Source organism: Sycon ciliatum, chromosome 8, assembly GCF_964019385.1.
Source record: "Sycon ciliatum chromosome 8, ocSycCili1.1, whole genome shotgun sequence".
NCBI classification, from domain to species: Eukaryota; Metazoa; Porifera; class Calcarea; order Leucosolenida; family Sycettidae; genus Sycon; species Sycon ciliatum.
This window is the reverse complement of record NC_088650.1, coordinates 28,576,808-28,592,500: the sequence shown is the minus strand read 5'-3', so window position 1 is coordinate 28,592,500 and position 15,693 is coordinate 28,576,808. Positions and strand designations below refer to the sequence as shown.

The following is a 15,693-nucleotide window of genomic DNA, read 5'->3' as shown; positions in this document are numbered from 1 at the left end:
TGGACCGTGGTACAGTACGAGAGTTGCCCCTCACGGACACGGGCGGGCCCTCAGTCCCCACGGCCCCTCACGGGCCCTCAGCTCATCACATCAGTCATCACGTCACGTCAGCAACCAGTACCTGATGAACCAGGTCAAAATATTACAACCCTTTTCTGGGGAAAGACAGGGTCAGGGCCAGGGGCGAAGTTCAAGTGGCGTCGGCGCGGCCGCGGCTCCTCTGACCCGCGGCTTCCTCTCAAACCAGTTTCTTTGATTTCTCAGTTTTCTGGAGCTATGATAATTTTTATGAACGTTGTTGTGGTTTGTCTCGACGCCGCTGGTTTCAGCTGGTGACCTGACCATTCTGTGCTCAACATCAGTAGCTTTTCCTTCACCTCTGTATGTTTCTTGTCTTTGATTGATGGGGATTTCCAGCGTTGGCTATAAGAGATTCGTTTCTTGATTTCGGAAAAATAAGCGATCATGTCAATGCTAGATCGAGTGAAGAATGCTGTCTTGGGCAACCCTGTAGAACGAGAGTATGACATTGGGAAACATATTGCCAGCGCTGGACCGCAGCTGCAATGGAAGATCCACCAGGGAACACGAAAAAGCACGCAAAAGGTACGCCTTTCCCCCGTGTCGTATGTTTGTTGGCCTGTTTCGACTGGATACTAAAACATTTTTTATATTCATTTTATATGCATTGTCTACTTTGAAACATTACTTTTCTAGCCACTCTTTAGTGGGACGAGCTCCCGACTACATTCACAACCACGTACATGTAGTAGCCATTGCTTTATTATGAACTCTGCTGCACTATGCAACACGTAAAGGTGCAATACGAGGGGAATTCCACTGTAATTTTAGTAATTTATTCATCTTATAACATTTCACACAATGCTCTCAAGGAGGTCCATTGGGCTCAATGCCAATGCCAATGGGGGGAATGCATGAAATCAACACACGATGTAGGCACATAACCCCAGTAGAATGCACTCGTGATCAGAAACTTCAGTGTACAGTGCGCATGCACATGATGGCCTGTGAGCAGCAAGATTAATGGATCATTTCATGTGATACCTACGCATGCAAGCACGTCTGACCCAGGGTTGTTGCATCGGTGCACGGTGCATGACTCGAGATCCGAATTGTTCACATCGTGAGATGTGTGATAACTAATAAGTCCTTAGTCCAAGCTTACCAATAGTATTTTCAAAACGAAAGTTTTCGTTTGGGGGTGGGTTGGTTTGAAGGAGTTTCATTTTGAAAATATTTATTGAATGCAGATGGAGAATGCCCAGTTGCATGTGGGTGTCGAAAATTGACATCAATATTTTATTTGAATTCCTTTCACCTGCAGAAAAGGTAGGTGGGTGCTGAAAAATACTAAAACTTTTCGTTTTGCAAAAACTATTGGTAACCCCGGACGGCCCCTAAAGAACGAACTTTTTTCACCAAACGAATTATTTTATTTCACACCCAACCCCTCCCTCCCCCTCAGAACGTAAAAAAATGTTGACATACATGCATATACAGCAAAGGTCGCAGGTGTATCACTGCTCCTATGGCCTTGTACATGTACTGTATCAATGTTTTCTGAAACGAAATTGGTCAACCCCCTCGCACCCCATAACGAAATTATTTCGCTTTGTGAAAAAAAGTTCCGATATTTAAGTTCCGATATTTATTAATGTCTGTTGTTTGAGCAATGCACATGTGCATTGCTCAAACAACAGACATTTCATCCGGTATTCACGACCCGTCTCTAGGCTAGAGTGCTGTTTTCGGAAACAATCTATCAAGATGTGTGTACGTCAAGCTAGTTTGTTTGGTGCCTGTGCGTATGCAATGTACACATGTACACTGCGGACTGCAGTGGACTGGAGTCACCTGGGAACCATGCACACGTAAACGTAAACGTACAAAACGTGGACTTGCTCTTGACCCCGTCTGCTCCAAACCTTACACGCACAGTAAAAATCATTGTGTAATAAATAACTATAGCACACGTACAATAAATAGATTGCTTGCCTTGAGAGTGTACGAATCAATATAATATATCCCCCCCCCCCCCCCCCCTTCGTATGTTTTGTATGGTTGTGACAAATGGCGATTATTATGGATGGCCCCTAAGCAAGTAGTTTTTGTATGGTCCAGCCATACCATAGTCTGCTGCACGCAGTGTATGATGTGCTGGGTACCGGTGGAATTTGTACTCAACAGTGAATAACTTATGCATTGGTGGCCTAATCGTGTTTGTCCGGCCATGGTCTAGCCAAGCGGACTGGTTCCGGCTGGCCTGACTCACTTCATTGCCGTCATGTGTGGATGTTGGTGAATGCTGTGTCCGCGTGTATCCTGCGGCACTTTGACACCCAACATAGTTGTATTGATCCTTGGGGGTGGTGACGCTCGTGCGGATGTGGGAAAACTAGTCTGACTGAGTCTGAGGCGAGCCGTGAAATTTATTTATTTTATTACGCGCAGATTGCCGGAGTACGCACCCAGTGTGCTATGAAATGCTCGATACGCGGAGGCAGAGCGTGCTACACAGAACAACACAGCACAAGGCTAGTTTGGTGCAACTCTGAGCTTCATGCTATGCAATCATCACACAACATAAAACATGCTATTTGGCCACGCCAGTAGTTATGCCAGGAGGAATATGAGTGGTTTTGTGGTGTGTGTGTGGTGCTATGCTTTGGGTGTGTGGTGCTATGCTTTGGGTGTTGACTCGGTAGTTAAAGTAGTATGTGACCTAAACCTCATCTTTGTATTTTTGCTGCTGTTGTTGTATGCTTTCTGTTGTGGATCGTGTAGGCGGTCAGTGTGTTCATCTTCCAGAAGCGCTCCCCGACTCTCGACAAGATGGACAAAAAGTCTCGAGAGAAGCTGTTCGAGGTGATGCGTCGCGGGCCGCAGCAGTTGGCTAAACTCCGGCATCCACTGCTTTTGACAATAGATCATGCTCTGGAGGAAACTCGGTGAGATTTTGACTTCACCAAGGACGAAACAGTTCTGTCCGCAGATTGAGTAAAAAAAGTGTTCAAATAATGATAAAGTTTAAGTGTGTACATGTGATTGTGCGGGTTATTTTAAACTTATTTTCAATCCAAACACTTGAGAAAAAAATGGGTCTGTCCGGGATTTGAACCCGGGACCTCTCGCACCCTAAGCGAGAATCATACCCCTAGACCAACAGACCTGATGGAATCCTGCTGGTGGTCAAATCGGATTCATTGGGCGCACTTGAATACAGCTGCGCTCGGTGAAATCAGAGCCAACATGCATACAGTCAACTTCGCTTATAACGACACTCGGCGGGGCATCAGAAAAGTGTCCTTATTCGCGAAGTGTCGTTATACCCGAAGTCTCATTATATGTGTCACAGTTGGATGGGACTTTGCTCTGGGCATGAAAATTATGTCGTTATTCGCGAATTGTCGTTATATCCGCAGTCGTTATTAGCCAAGTTGACTGTGCTAGTATCTTTCTGGCACTCTCAACGTCCACGGCCTTTGACATCCTGGAATTGGTACGAATGCGACCGGACGTACACATGTACAGATACAACGATGTAATCGGAACTGGTCCAGGCGACAGTTTGGGTCGGATTTCACCGGGCGCAACTGACCAATCTTCACCCAGGTTGGCAAGGGAGAGGATTGAAATCTCCGCCCGGGTCAAGCACGATGCATCATGTGTGTGCATGCTCTGCGCCATCTCTGTTCATGGCGTTTTTGAAACTCAGCCTGGCTGGGTTGAAACTCTCGTGTAAACACAGCCTGAGCGTATGTATGTAGTGTAGTAGTGGCATGGGTACATAGCCGAGAGTGTGCAACTCTGGTTATGCGTCGGTGCGCGTCGTGTTGCCTTCATTACATAGCGCATTTTAACTGTTGTAAGTCGATCTTTTGTGACCTAAAAATGAATCAAAAAAGGGGTAGTTGACTTAGGGGCCTTCAGTAAATACCGATATTTATTTAGAAACGAAAACTAGTGACTAAGTCGTTTCTCTTCATCCCACCTCCCTGAGAAACGAACACATACAAATGGTACAGGTCTACTCTCCATATAACTAATCTCTGGGACCACGCACAAATTATGTTATATCGAGAGTATGTTATGTTTACTTACTAGCGAGGTTTATGTACAAGTGAGAGTTGTTATATCGAGAGCAGACCTGTACATAGTATCGATATTTTTGATCTTTTTTCTAGACATGCTAACGCGCGCAAAATGTACATCGATATTTTTCGAGAAACGAACTGGCGCTCAACCCCCTCCCCCTAAACGATTAGTTTTCGTTTCTAAGTTTTTACGGATGGCCCTTTACAACCGAGGTTCAACCGCTATTTATCATATTGATATTGAACCGGTAAGCCGCAAGTATAGGATCCGCGAGAGCTTTTGATCAAGCCGCGACGCGAAAGCTGGTGATGAGCCGCGGCTTCGCTGCATCAGCTCGAGCCGCCGTCACTATGGTAATGATGCCGTTTCATCCCGCAGACGACGAGCAGCGGAGCCGCAGTGGAACCCGGCCCTAAACTGTGTTCATCGGTGTTTGCTAGTGTGTTCGGCCTGTTGGTCTAGGGGTATGATTCTCGCTTTGGGTGCGAGAGGTCCCGGGTTCAAATCCCGGACAGGCCCATTTTTTCACATTTTTCTGCTCTTCTGTCTAAAGATATTTCGTCGCTTTGTTTGGAAATCTGTATGTTCATTGCGGCCTAGCGGTGCCTGGGTGCCGGGCGGTCTTGTGAGCAGCTTCGCCTTCTTTTATTTCTTTTTTAATTCGGATACTGAGCCAGTAATAAATGTTTAAAAAAAGAGAAGAAAACACATGAGAACGAGTTATGCAGCAAATACCTACGACTATCGCACATTCCGACTCTTTATCATCTTGTTACAGTCGTGGATAGTTGCGGCATAACTCGTTCTCGTGTGTGTTTCTTCTCTTTTTTTCTTCTTTTTGCTTGTTTATTTATTTCTTTACCAATTCTCCTGCTGTATCCACTTTTTGAATTGGCTGTTCCCAAACTGCGAGGAATAGGCACGGGTGGTCTATATGATCGCCTCGTCACTGCACAGTGGGGGGGGGGGGGGCAACGTGTCTTGCAGATTTTCTACAGCCAGAGGGAGGGGGGGGGGGGGGGGGGGGGAGGCAATGTGTCTTGCAGATTTTCTTCAGCCAAAGGGAGGGAGGGGGGGGGGGGGGTGCTCCTAATACCTAGCGCTTTGAATGATATCACATCAAGCCCACTAATCCTGCTGAAGGTGTGCGTGTATTTGCCTTTTCAGACTGCATATTCTGGGGTAGTGATGCTGGTACTTCTCCGAGAGCATGTCAGCGACACGCCTCTATAGCAATGTTGGTGACTACCCCATGCCTCTGGCATGATGCAGAAAGTACAATGGGGGCAGAAGGGGCAATGCTCGACTTCACAGACTCGATTCTTGGAACACCACCGCTTTTCACGCTCTTGGCATTGATAGCCGGAGGCGTCTGAAGTAAGCACGGTTTGAACTTGCATCACAAAAAAATCGGTCAAACTGTCCACCCCAGACACGGATGACAGCTTTGTCCAGTCGTGCCTGAGCATTGCTGTTGCCAGAGCCATACGGGAAGGATTCGCCGATGATTGTCCGCAGGTGTGGCTCGATCACGACGATGTAGGAAACACACTCGAGTAGTGACGCTGGCACGCCCCGAACCTCGTTGTGCCGAAGCCAGGGAAAGCCTCCTTGGGATCAGTCCAATGCATGGCGAACGGTGAAGGATTCACCGCACGCGCACTCTGGCAGAAGATGAGGTGGATCCCAACCGTATCGAAATGCCAGGCTATACCAGAATGTGCAGTCTGAAAAGGCAAGCACATGAATCTTCAGCAGGAATAGTGGCCTTGAGGTTTGTGTCAGGTCTGTTGGTCTAGGGGTATGATTCTCGCTTAGGGTGCGAGAGGTCCCGGGTTCAAATCCCGGACAGACCCATTTTTTGTACTTTTTGTTTTTGTTTTGTGTTTCGCCGAACGCTAAATGGCCATGTCTATTGAGCACTGTTGACCAACATGAGTAACTATGCAAGGCGTGTTGTCATTGTACAATACTTCATTTTGAGCACTGCATGTACCTGTGCCTGTCGGGTGGTTTTGCAAGCCTTGCTTGATAGTTTCGAATAACAGGTAGCAAGGCGGAGGACGCACTGCGTTGGTTTATGGTTGTAGCCAGGAGCAGTGTTCTCAACACAGTGTGTCCTACGCCTTGTTACCTGCTATCGTCAAACATGTAGCTTGGTTGTACGTGCACTACAGGACCTTCAATTTGTGTTCCAATTGTTTTACTAGCATTTAAATTTAAAAATTGGTTGTGAGCAACACTGGCTCACTCTCAAATCACTGCTTTTCACCAGAAAGTGAAAAGCAGTGATTTGAGTGTGAGCCAGTGTTGCTCACGCGAAATCAAAAAATCCTCGTGTTCTGGCCTGCGCAACGAATTAAAATTTGAATTTTAAAATTCTGGCGTACAAAACAATGCAAAGTACGGGAAACAGGTCGAGCCGCGACCGCGGCTCGCAGTTTTTGGTCAAGAATCGTAGCAAAAGCTCGCGGTGAGCCGCGGACTCGCTGCTCCAGCTCGAGCCGCGGTCACTATGGTAATGATGACGTTTCAAGCCGCAAAAGACGAGCAGCGGAGCCGCAGTGGAACCCGGCCCTTATGAAGCTGCGTGATGCGTCCTACAAGATTTTAAAGCATTTAAATTGATTTTTTTAATACATCGAAGTAGTTTACTGAATTTGTTTGATGATATGTGCAATTCATTTTGCCCGTACAAGAGGCTTTATGACTACAGGACCTTGGTGTACAGGGCCATGGCTTGTTATCGCTGTATCTGTTCTGTGCCAATATGTTGTACAGTGGAAAGTGGATGTGACAACCGTGCGTATCATGACACTGCTTTGCCCTAATCTCGTGCCAAGTCCTTTTCGAAGATCCTAGTTGGTGATAGGTCGAATATAGTGGGTTTTTTTTAAATCTCCCAAAGGACTGTTGTCATATCCCATTTCCAGTCTACTACAAATCTTAGTCTAAAATTGCTGAGACATTGACTTACTCCTTGTGTGTGTGTGCGTCTGTGTGTGTCTGTGTCTGTGTGTGCATGTACATGCATGTGTTGGTGCTCTGTTTGTGTATGTGTGCACTCCGCCATGCACAGTGACGTACTGGTGTTCGCCACCGAACCAGTACAGTGCTGCGTCGCAAACGTTCTCGGAAACTACACCAACTTGCCGCAGCCTCTGCCGTTCGCCATCAAGAACTTCGAGATGGATGACGTCGAAATCCGCATTGGCATGCTTGCGGTAAGGCTTGAAAGTGTGACTTTTTTTAAATACTGTAAAACACGTTATTTTCGGCGTAACTTTAATTTCGGTAGAGAAACCAGGCACCTAATTTAAATTACACCTAAACGGCACTAGAATATGCGCTGTATGTGAAGGGAAAGCTGGTCGCCTAATTCTACTTTACACCTGAAACCTGGCAGGTCCCTGGCACCGAAATTTTAATGCAACTAAAAGTGCAAGTTTTACACTAGTGATTAACCTCATGGCCACAGTTGTACTGCTCGCTTGGGAAGTACAGGTATAAACTCCCCAGATCCAGGATTATTTTGCGGGACTGTTGCCGTGCGTAATAGGCTGATCGCCAGCATAAGAAGACGTTTATGAATACATGTGTATGCTTTGAGTATTGACAGTGTCGGAAATGTATACGTGTAGGGTGTTGTGACATCTGGGTAATTTTGAGATCTTGGCACTTTTTTGTGCCAAGGTGCCCGGGTCTGGAAAGCTTATCTGTACATGACTGTACGTGACTAATAATGTATTTCTAGCATGCCTCTCTAGCTTCCTCATTTCGCTCTTTGTACGAACAGAAATGCAGCTTTCCTACAATTTCTCCTTTGTTGGCTCTCTCTCTCTCTCTCTCTCTCTCTCTCTCTCTCTCTCTGTCTCTCTCTCTCTGTCTCTCTCTCTGTCTCTCTCTCTCTGTCTCTCTCTCTCTCTGTCTCTCTCTCTCTCTGTCTCTCTCTCTCTGTCTCTCTCTCTCTCTCTCTCTCTCTCTCTCTCTCTCTCTCTCTCTCTCTCTCTCTCTCTCCTCTCCCTCTCCCTCCCTCTCTCTCTCAGGTACTGGGAGGCCTGCAGTTCTTACACAATGATGCTAAACTGATCCATGGCAACGTTACACCGGAGAGTATTGTTGTCGTACAGTCGGGTGCTTGGAAGCTGGCTGGTTTCCACTTCCACACATTCCAGCGATATCAACAAAATGAGGTAGGAACAGTATTACTGGTGGATTAAAAAGAAAGAACGTTTCTACTCGATGAATATCTGTTTGTATTTGTGAGTATACTTTTTTTTTTAATTGACGTTTAGATTTGTACAAACTACCTCCTTTTTTTTTTATCCCTTCCTGGTGTTTTGGTAGTTTTACTCTGCCCTCTCGTATGAACTACTTCCGGAAAAGTGGTGTCTATCTTCTTGTGAACTAGCACTGCATTACCCTTGGTAGTACAGTGCAGCGGTGAGTCAGAAAGAAGCGCTAGCTTTGTGCTGAACGGCGCAGTAGAAACCTTGTCTCCTACCCCCCCGTTGAGAGACGAAATATATGTTGCTCTTTGTTCTCTAACTGCACATCTGCTGCTGCTGCTGTTGCTTCTTACCAGGGCATAAAGGTGTCTGAATACGACAGCAAAGCGTCCATCAGCGAGCCAAACCTGGACTATGTGTCTCCCGAGCGGGTGCTGAACCGCACAATGGACACCATGTCGGATATCTGGTCGTACGGCGTCACCCTGCACACGGTCTACAACAAAGGACAAGTACCGGCTGCAAGCAACAACAACTTGCTGTCCTACAAGCAAAATATTGAGACGGTGAGTTACTTGCTCTGTCGCTCTGGCCATTTTTACCAGCATAAATCATCAATGTACTACCGATAGTAGTCATTAGTAGACGTGTGCACCGTGTTGATGTACACAGTAAAGTTTTTTAAAAATATTTAAAAAAAGTTCGCACATCTGCGCTGCTACAGGCTACTTTGATTTCGCAAACTTTCGGCGTGCTTTTATTTTCGGTACTTTCGGCGCATCCGTTTTCATACCTAAAAATTTTAATGCACCAAACAAACCACTAACACACGTAATGCAATAGTGAACTGCTTCTCTGTACCCCAAAGTTCTGTTCACCTGACCTGGCCTTTTGCCCTCGTACCGAAAATATTGAGCGCCTGAAATTTCTGAAATTAGAGGGTACAGTTGTGTTGACTCAGTTGCATTTCTACTTCACAAGATTAGCTCTTAGAGCATGATTTACCTGCACTCATCTCTGTGCATGGCTGTCTTTATGCACGTCGAAGTATAGTACAGTAAATCATGCATTCTGTAGTGTGTCCTGAGTTTTAGTGATTTCAGTGGCACGTGCCCTTGTAAATCATGCATTCTGTAGTGTGTCCTGAGTTTTAGTGATTTCAGTGGCACGTGCCCTTGTAAATCATGCATTCTGTAGTGTGTCCTGAGTTTTAGTGATTTCAGTGGCACGTGCCCTTGTAAATCATGCATTCTGTAGTGTGTCCTGAGTTTTAGTGATTTCAGTGGCACGTGCCCTTGTAAATCATGCATTCTGTAGTGTGTCCTGAGTTTTAGTGATTTCAGTGGCACGTGCCCTTGTAAATCATGCATTCTGTAGTGTGTCCTGAGTTTTAGTGATTTCAGTGGCACGTGCCCTTGTAAATCATGCATTCTGTAGTGTGTCCTGAGTTTTAGTGATTTCAGTGGCGCGTGCCCTTGTAAATCATGCATTCTGTAGTGTGTCCTGAGTTTTAGTGATTTCAGTGGCACGTGCCCTTGTAATCGCAGGTGTTCTTTAAAATTCCGCCAACGAGACCATGGTCTGATGCGCGCAGGATTACAGTAGAACGAAACGAGAAATAATACGTGCACGATCCCGATAGAAACTATTGACTTTCAAACTCTCACTGTTCCATCTTCCTTGGCCTTGCGAATACTTGTACAGGATGATGGCTGACAGTGTTTAGCTACCTGTTTATTACTAGTAGTGCTAGGCTGTACCCGGGTGGAGAGCTTGGATTTGCTGTTGCGTTCTCGTGTTGTCTTTGTTCGTGTGCAGATCAGTCGCATGGCGTCGGCCGGCTTCGGGAACATTCCCCTGGATGCGCGCGATCATCTCAAGCACTGCTTGTCGATGGAGCCGACGGTGCGGCCTGACGCGCTGGCCTCCTCAAAGGTATGCTGCCGGTGGTGTGTCACTCTAGCTTGTGCCGTGGGTGGCCTGCAAGTACGTGTATGTGCAGGACCGCCAGAAGCAGTTTTTTGATTGGCCCGGTAGTGTCATGGCCTTTCATACTTTGTGTATGGTATGGTGGGTACACATGTCACATGACCTCAACAGTTGGAAACATGTGTTGGTGGCCATAACGTTGGTCCGATGGAGAGAACAAAAGTGGAAAGATCATGTTATGGAACACCTTGGGCATTCCGACAATGTTGTTGTTTTCTTTATTTGAATTCGCTAAAACCAAACGGACAGAACTGTCCAGTGGCAAGGGAGCGATGGACTCTCGGCGTGCGACATCGTCATGCTCGAAGTTTGAATTTTGATGCAGAACATTGCATCCTGTGCATGCACATACTCGTTACACACATTTTGAAACCTGTTGTCATATTGTATAAATAATGGCCTCGCACCCCGTTCTTATTCAAGCTTCAAGAAGGCCATCAGGTAGACGTCACTTAATACAGTACCCCGTCCTCCCAACAAAAGATCTCCCGGAGCGAGGTAGCAGGTGCTACAATGCATAGGTACCCCATGGTTCCTGCACTGCCAGTCTGCATCCTATTCCCCTTGTGCTGCTATTGATGTGCTTTTTGCGTGTGTTTGCTTGTCGCCGCCGTGCTAGATTCCGTTTTACAACGACAGTCGCCTGCAGATCCTCCAGTACCTGGAAACGCTGATGCAGCGTCCTGACCTCGAGAAGTCGCAGTTCTTCAAGAATCTGCACAAGGTCCTGGGAAAGCTGCCAAAGGTAATGCACTCGCTTCCTGCTTCTGCCACTACGATATCTATGGCGTATCCATGGCGTATCTATGGCGTATCAATGGTGCCTGCCACTACGATATCCATGGCGTATCTATGGCGTATACAGCTGCACCACATGTAACTTTGTGGCCGCACGGCAAGACCGAGCTGATCAAAATTCTGTGACTAAATGATGTGTGCAAATACCAGGTGGGCTATATGTTAAAATGCTTCGTATTCTCTGTGGCTTCATGTTTGCAAATCAGGTGGGCTGTATGTTGAGTCAATGCGTGGCATTCCCACAGCAGTAGGAACTGGCTGCTTGTTGATATACTCCACATGGTGTCCACGGAACGATGTACTAGTATTTCTGACATCATGTGCGTCTCGCTGAGTATCATGCTGCTCACTTGCGACTTTGCTCAGTGCACAATAAAGTCATGTACTAATGTCATGACGGCATGTGCTTTGTTCTCTTCTGCAGCGTGTGACACTCAACCGGGTCCTGCCAGCGGTCTTTCAGGAGTTCAAAAAGCCGGCTATGATCCCGTTTGCACTGCCCAATGTACTGATCGTGGTTCAGGACTGTACCCTGGACGAGTATGCGCTTCATGTCTGGCCGTCGCTCAAGAGTGTTTTCACGTTACAGGAGCCTATACAGGTAATGTGTGCTTCTGTGCCTGTGCTTTGGGCTGTGGCCGTGTGTGTGGGTCGAGATGTGTGTGTGTGTGTGTGTGTGTGTGTGTGTGTGTGCGTCGAGATGTGTGTGTGTGTGTATATGTGTGTGTGTGTGGGCCGAGATGTGTGTGTGTGTGTGCGTGTGTGTGGGCGTGTGTGTGTGTGGGCCGAGATGTGCGCGTGTGTGTGGGGGGGGGGGGGGGGGGGGGTCGAGATGTGTGTGCGTGTGTGTGTGCTTGCGTGTGCGCGTGTGCATGCACGCACATGTGTAGATTAGGCCTAGTGTAGACGCAATTCCGCATCATGGGTTTGGGATTGAGCACCCACATGCTTAGGAGACTCTGCCACTTTTCAAAGCACTGCCAATGCGAAGCTCCAAGTCCTTAAATCTGTGTTCTCTATAATTATAACCGTGTTAGCTCTTCCGGTACAGTTTTATCCCATCGTTTGCTTTCAACCATGCTTTGTCTTGTGTGTGTCGTCTGCTCAGATCATGTTGTTGTTACTACAGAAGATGGACCTCTTGTTGACGAAGACAGCCCAGCATGATGTTAAACACCACATCTTGCCCATGATCTATCGTGCGCTCGAATCCGGAAATCAAGTCATTCAGGTACGTGAGTGAGGCTTGGCTGTACTGTAGCAGTAAATGAGCCAGGAGTACATGTAGTGTCCTATCCTGTCCCATAGTGTAGTATGTATATGTAGGGTTTCGTCGCGGGCTCAATTCACATGCCTTCACCAGTTGTGTGCATTGGGCAGTAGTTACCTGGCGCAAGTCTTGATCCATTTCAGTCAGATCTTGTTCAGTTGTGTTGCTATAAGAGAAAAACCCCCACTGGTGTGTATCCAGTGGACTTGCAGAAGTGTGTGCTTCTCTTCCACGGGACATACATGCTACATGGTATGCAAGTACAGTGTAAAGTTCCAGCCTGACTTACACCTGTAATGCAATTCATTGTGCTCATGAGTGTTCCTGTTTGTTTTGTGTATGTACGCCGTGTGTGTGGGTGTGTCCGTGTGTGTGTGTGTCTGTGTGTGTGTGTCCATGTGTGTATGTGTGGGTACGTGTGTGTATGTGTGTGTACGTGTGTGTGTGTGTACGTGTGTGTGTATGTGTGGGTGTATGTGTGTCTGTGTGTGTGGTTGGGTGTGTGTACCAAATTGGTATGTCATGTTTACAGGAACTGGTGGTAACAATCCTGCCCAACTTTGCCTCCATGGTCGACTACAGCAGCCTCAAGCATCACATGGTCCCACGCATCACCAACCTCTGCCTCTCCACATCTTTCCTGAAGGTGAGCTTTCTCGGCGAAGCTTTTTTGGCTGAGCTCTCTCGGGTGAGCTCTCTTACCGGTTGTTACTGGATGAGTGAGGTCATTAACCTTTAGTTGCAGGACATAATGAAACACTCAGTGTTCAGTGGAGGTGACTGCCTCTACCATGCTACTTTAAGGTATGTCGTTGCCTGGATCGACGACCGTGCTAACTTGGTCACAATGATTCGCACACTGGTCAAATGTTTTTTTTTCCGTCCGCAACTTCTGGTATTGGCTACCATCCATGGAATGAAAGGCACCATTGTCTTCCGTGCGTTAGAAGCTCCTCGTCCTGATTTGCTTTACGTGACTCACTGATGTGTGTGTGTGTGTGTGTGTGTGTATTTGTGTGTGTACGTGTGTTTGTATGTTAGTGTGTATGGGGGGTGCATGTATGTGTGTATATGGGTGTGCATCATTAGAATAAGTTCTCAACTGACCTGTATAATATGCTATAACCGTGTGCCTGTGCTGTGCAGATCCGTGTCAATGCGCTGGTTTGCATTGGGCGTATCCTGGACCACATGGACAAGTGGATGGTGCAGGAATCCATTCTGCCTGTACTGCAACAGATCCCATCCCGGGAAGCCGGTGTCCTAATGGCCATTCTCGGTACGCAGCCGCTGTGCCTTTGTGTATGTGTGTGTGTGGTGGGGGGGGGGGGGGGGGTACATGCAATGAAGATACAGGTAGTAAAGGCGGCCCCAGCATGCCGTTAGCCGTAGAAGGACATCACATCAATAACATGTCTTGCTCCGAAATTCATGAGATGATTATGGAGCATCCTTTACTTTTCTATCTTGTTAGTGCTTGCTTCACATACAACATGCACATGGATGTTTGTTTCTGCACCTCCTTTTGCAGGTATCTACAGGGAGATTCTGAACAATAAGAAGCTGGGTCTGGAGAAGCTACAGGTTGCCACTGTGGTCTTGCCCTTCCTAGTTCCGTTGTCAGTCGAGCCCAGTCTCAATGCGACACAGGTGAGTGCAGACATGCACATGAACACAGTACTGCCCGACGCCGAAGAACTGGTGGTTCAGAGCCGTAGCCTAGGCTGTTCTGATGTAGAAGAGTGATGTCTCTGAGAGAGAGAAAGAGAGACAGAGAGGGGAGGGGGGGGGGGGGCATTTTTTAAGTTGTAGCGCGGATGATGCTTTTTTCATGTGCATGTGTGTGTGTCCGTGTTTGTGTATTTGTATACCTGTACGTAATGTGTGCGTGTGTGTTCTTCCCCCGCTTCCACCACCGGTGCATGTGTGTCTAGTTTGGCACCTTCATGTCGGTGATCCGTGACATGCTGCACGCTGTGGAGATGGAGCACATGGCTCAACTCAAGGAGGCCGGCCAGATGGAGTCAGAAGTAGAGTAAGTTCTGACTGATGTTCCCTATGTCCTGTATACAGTCTGACCTCGCTTATCCGGTCCTCTATTATCCGGATCCCTCACCATCCGGAAGAAAATCGTTGGTTACCGATGTGCAGCATTTGTCACGCATACATACAGTATGTGTGTTCGATTATCCGGTTCCCTCACCTATCAGGATATTTTTGTGGAAAACGGATGTGTGCGGTTAAGCGAGGTCTGACTGTACTGTGAACGTCAGTGTAACGTGGCTGCAGGTGTCGTAAAACATGTACTTTATAGCCGAGGTACAGTACTGCCTATCCAAGGTCAAATGACTTGAAAGGGATAGGTTGTGTCATCCGAAAAAGCACTTTTATCCAATGCAAAGAGAAGTGTATGTTATACCCAGGGTACACTATACTGAATGCCACAGCGCTGCTCAATGGAATCCGATCATGCGAGTCAGGTTTGCGTCCTGCACCAGTTCACCATCCCAGTGTTCGCAGGTCCGGGGCTGCACGGCGCCCAGCGTGGCATTTGACTGGCTTGATCGGATTTCATTGAGCAGCACTGCGTACATGTACACGTGTGCAGTGTTGTCGGAAGCTGTGCTGTGCCCATGCTGACCAGACTAAGCCAGTTTGGCTAAACAGTAAACACGCTGGTGACATTCGTTTGATTGTTGTCGTGCTGCTGCTGCTGCTGTGCGCACAGAGCATCGCTGCAGTACGCGCAAGAAGCAGAAGACGCCGTCGCGATGGACGACATGATCAACCGCATGGAGGAGATGTTTACACCCGGTGGTGATGCTGGGAATGCAGCTCAAGCACCGGCGCAGGCTGCCGCTCCGACTTCGTCTGGCGGTGCAGTGATGCAACCGTTTGGAATCGGACCTCCTGCTGTTGCTGCTGCATCTGCCGTAAGTAGTTTACCTGTGTCAAGTTGAATTAAAATTTTGTGTACCATGTCTGCAGTCGCGTGTGCATGCTGTACCTCATGAGGTGAGTTTGATGCCATGGATCACAGCTGCCGTCAGTTCAGCGGCGAATTTCCCATGTGCTGCCGTCGCGATAGTTTCTTTTCAATGCCGGCAAGCTTGTGGCAGACTTCTTAGCTTGAAGTGAAGCCCGTTTAATCTCGGTTTGCTCTGCTCCTTGCCTCGTGTTTCTGCAGACATCATCCGGAGAGGTGATGGCACCACTGCAGCCACCACCATCAGCCACGCCACCAATCGGCAGTGTTTCCGGCGGCAATGGTTTTGCTAGTAATGGCGCTGG

General features: G+C 47.5%; 1 protein-coding gene and 3 non-coding genes across 4 annotated transcripts in view; 3 read left to right on the top strand and 1 right to left on the bottom strand.

The window, feature by feature from the left end:
* The first annotated feature begins 281 nt into the window (after nucleotides 1-281).
* The window catches only part of LOC135822604 (SCY1-like protein 2), a 19,796-nt gene continuing 4,384 nt past the window's right edge, over nucleotides 282-15,693 (top strand). Inside the window, exons 1-15 of the mRNA XM_065335417.1 lie at nucleotides 282-606; nucleotides 2,806-2,969; nucleotides 7,196-7,340; nucleotides 8,163-8,309; nucleotides 8,702-8,911; nucleotides 10,164-10,280; nucleotides 10,954-11,079; nucleotides 11,557-11,733; nucleotides 12,241-12,363; nucleotides 12,935-13,048; nucleotides 13,549-13,681; nucleotides 13,934-14,052; nucleotides 14,337-14,437; nucleotides 15,131-15,335; nucleotides 15,590-15,693. The exon at nucleotides 15,590-15,693 is cut by the window's right edge and continues 113 nt beyond it. Of these exons, the coding sequence (XP_065191489.1) occupies nucleotides 466-606; nucleotides 2,806-2,969; nucleotides 7,196-7,340; nucleotides 8,163-8,309; nucleotides 8,702-8,911; nucleotides 10,164-10,280; nucleotides 10,954-11,079; nucleotides 11,557-11,733; nucleotides 12,241-12,363; nucleotides 12,935-13,048; nucleotides 13,549-13,681; nucleotides 13,934-14,052; nucleotides 14,337-14,437; nucleotides 15,131-15,335; nucleotides 15,590-15,693 (2,126 nt within the window). The 5' untranslated portion in view covers nucleotides 282-465. The remainder of the gene's footprint in view (nucleotides 607-2,805; nucleotides 2,970-7,195; nucleotides 7,341-8,162; nucleotides 8,310-8,701; nucleotides 8,912-10,163; nucleotides 10,281-10,953; nucleotides 11,080-11,556; nucleotides 11,734-12,240; nucleotides 12,364-12,934; nucleotides 13,049-13,548; nucleotides 13,682-13,933; nucleotides 14,053-14,336; nucleotides 14,438-15,130; nucleotides 15,336-15,589) is intronic.
* Trnap-agg (transfer RNA proline (anticodon AGG)) lies at nucleotides 3,119-3,190 on the bottom strand. The gene has a single exon. It is a non-coding gene; the product is annotated as a tRNA-Pro (tRNA).
* Trnap-ugg (transfer RNA proline (anticodon UGG)) lies at nucleotides 4,564-4,635 on the top strand. The gene has a single exon. It is a non-coding gene; the product is annotated as a tRNA-Pro (tRNA).
* Trnap-agg (transfer RNA proline (anticodon AGG)) lies at nucleotides 5,901-5,972 on the top strand. Its single transcript has one exon. It is a non-coding gene; the product is annotated as a tRNA-Pro (tRNA).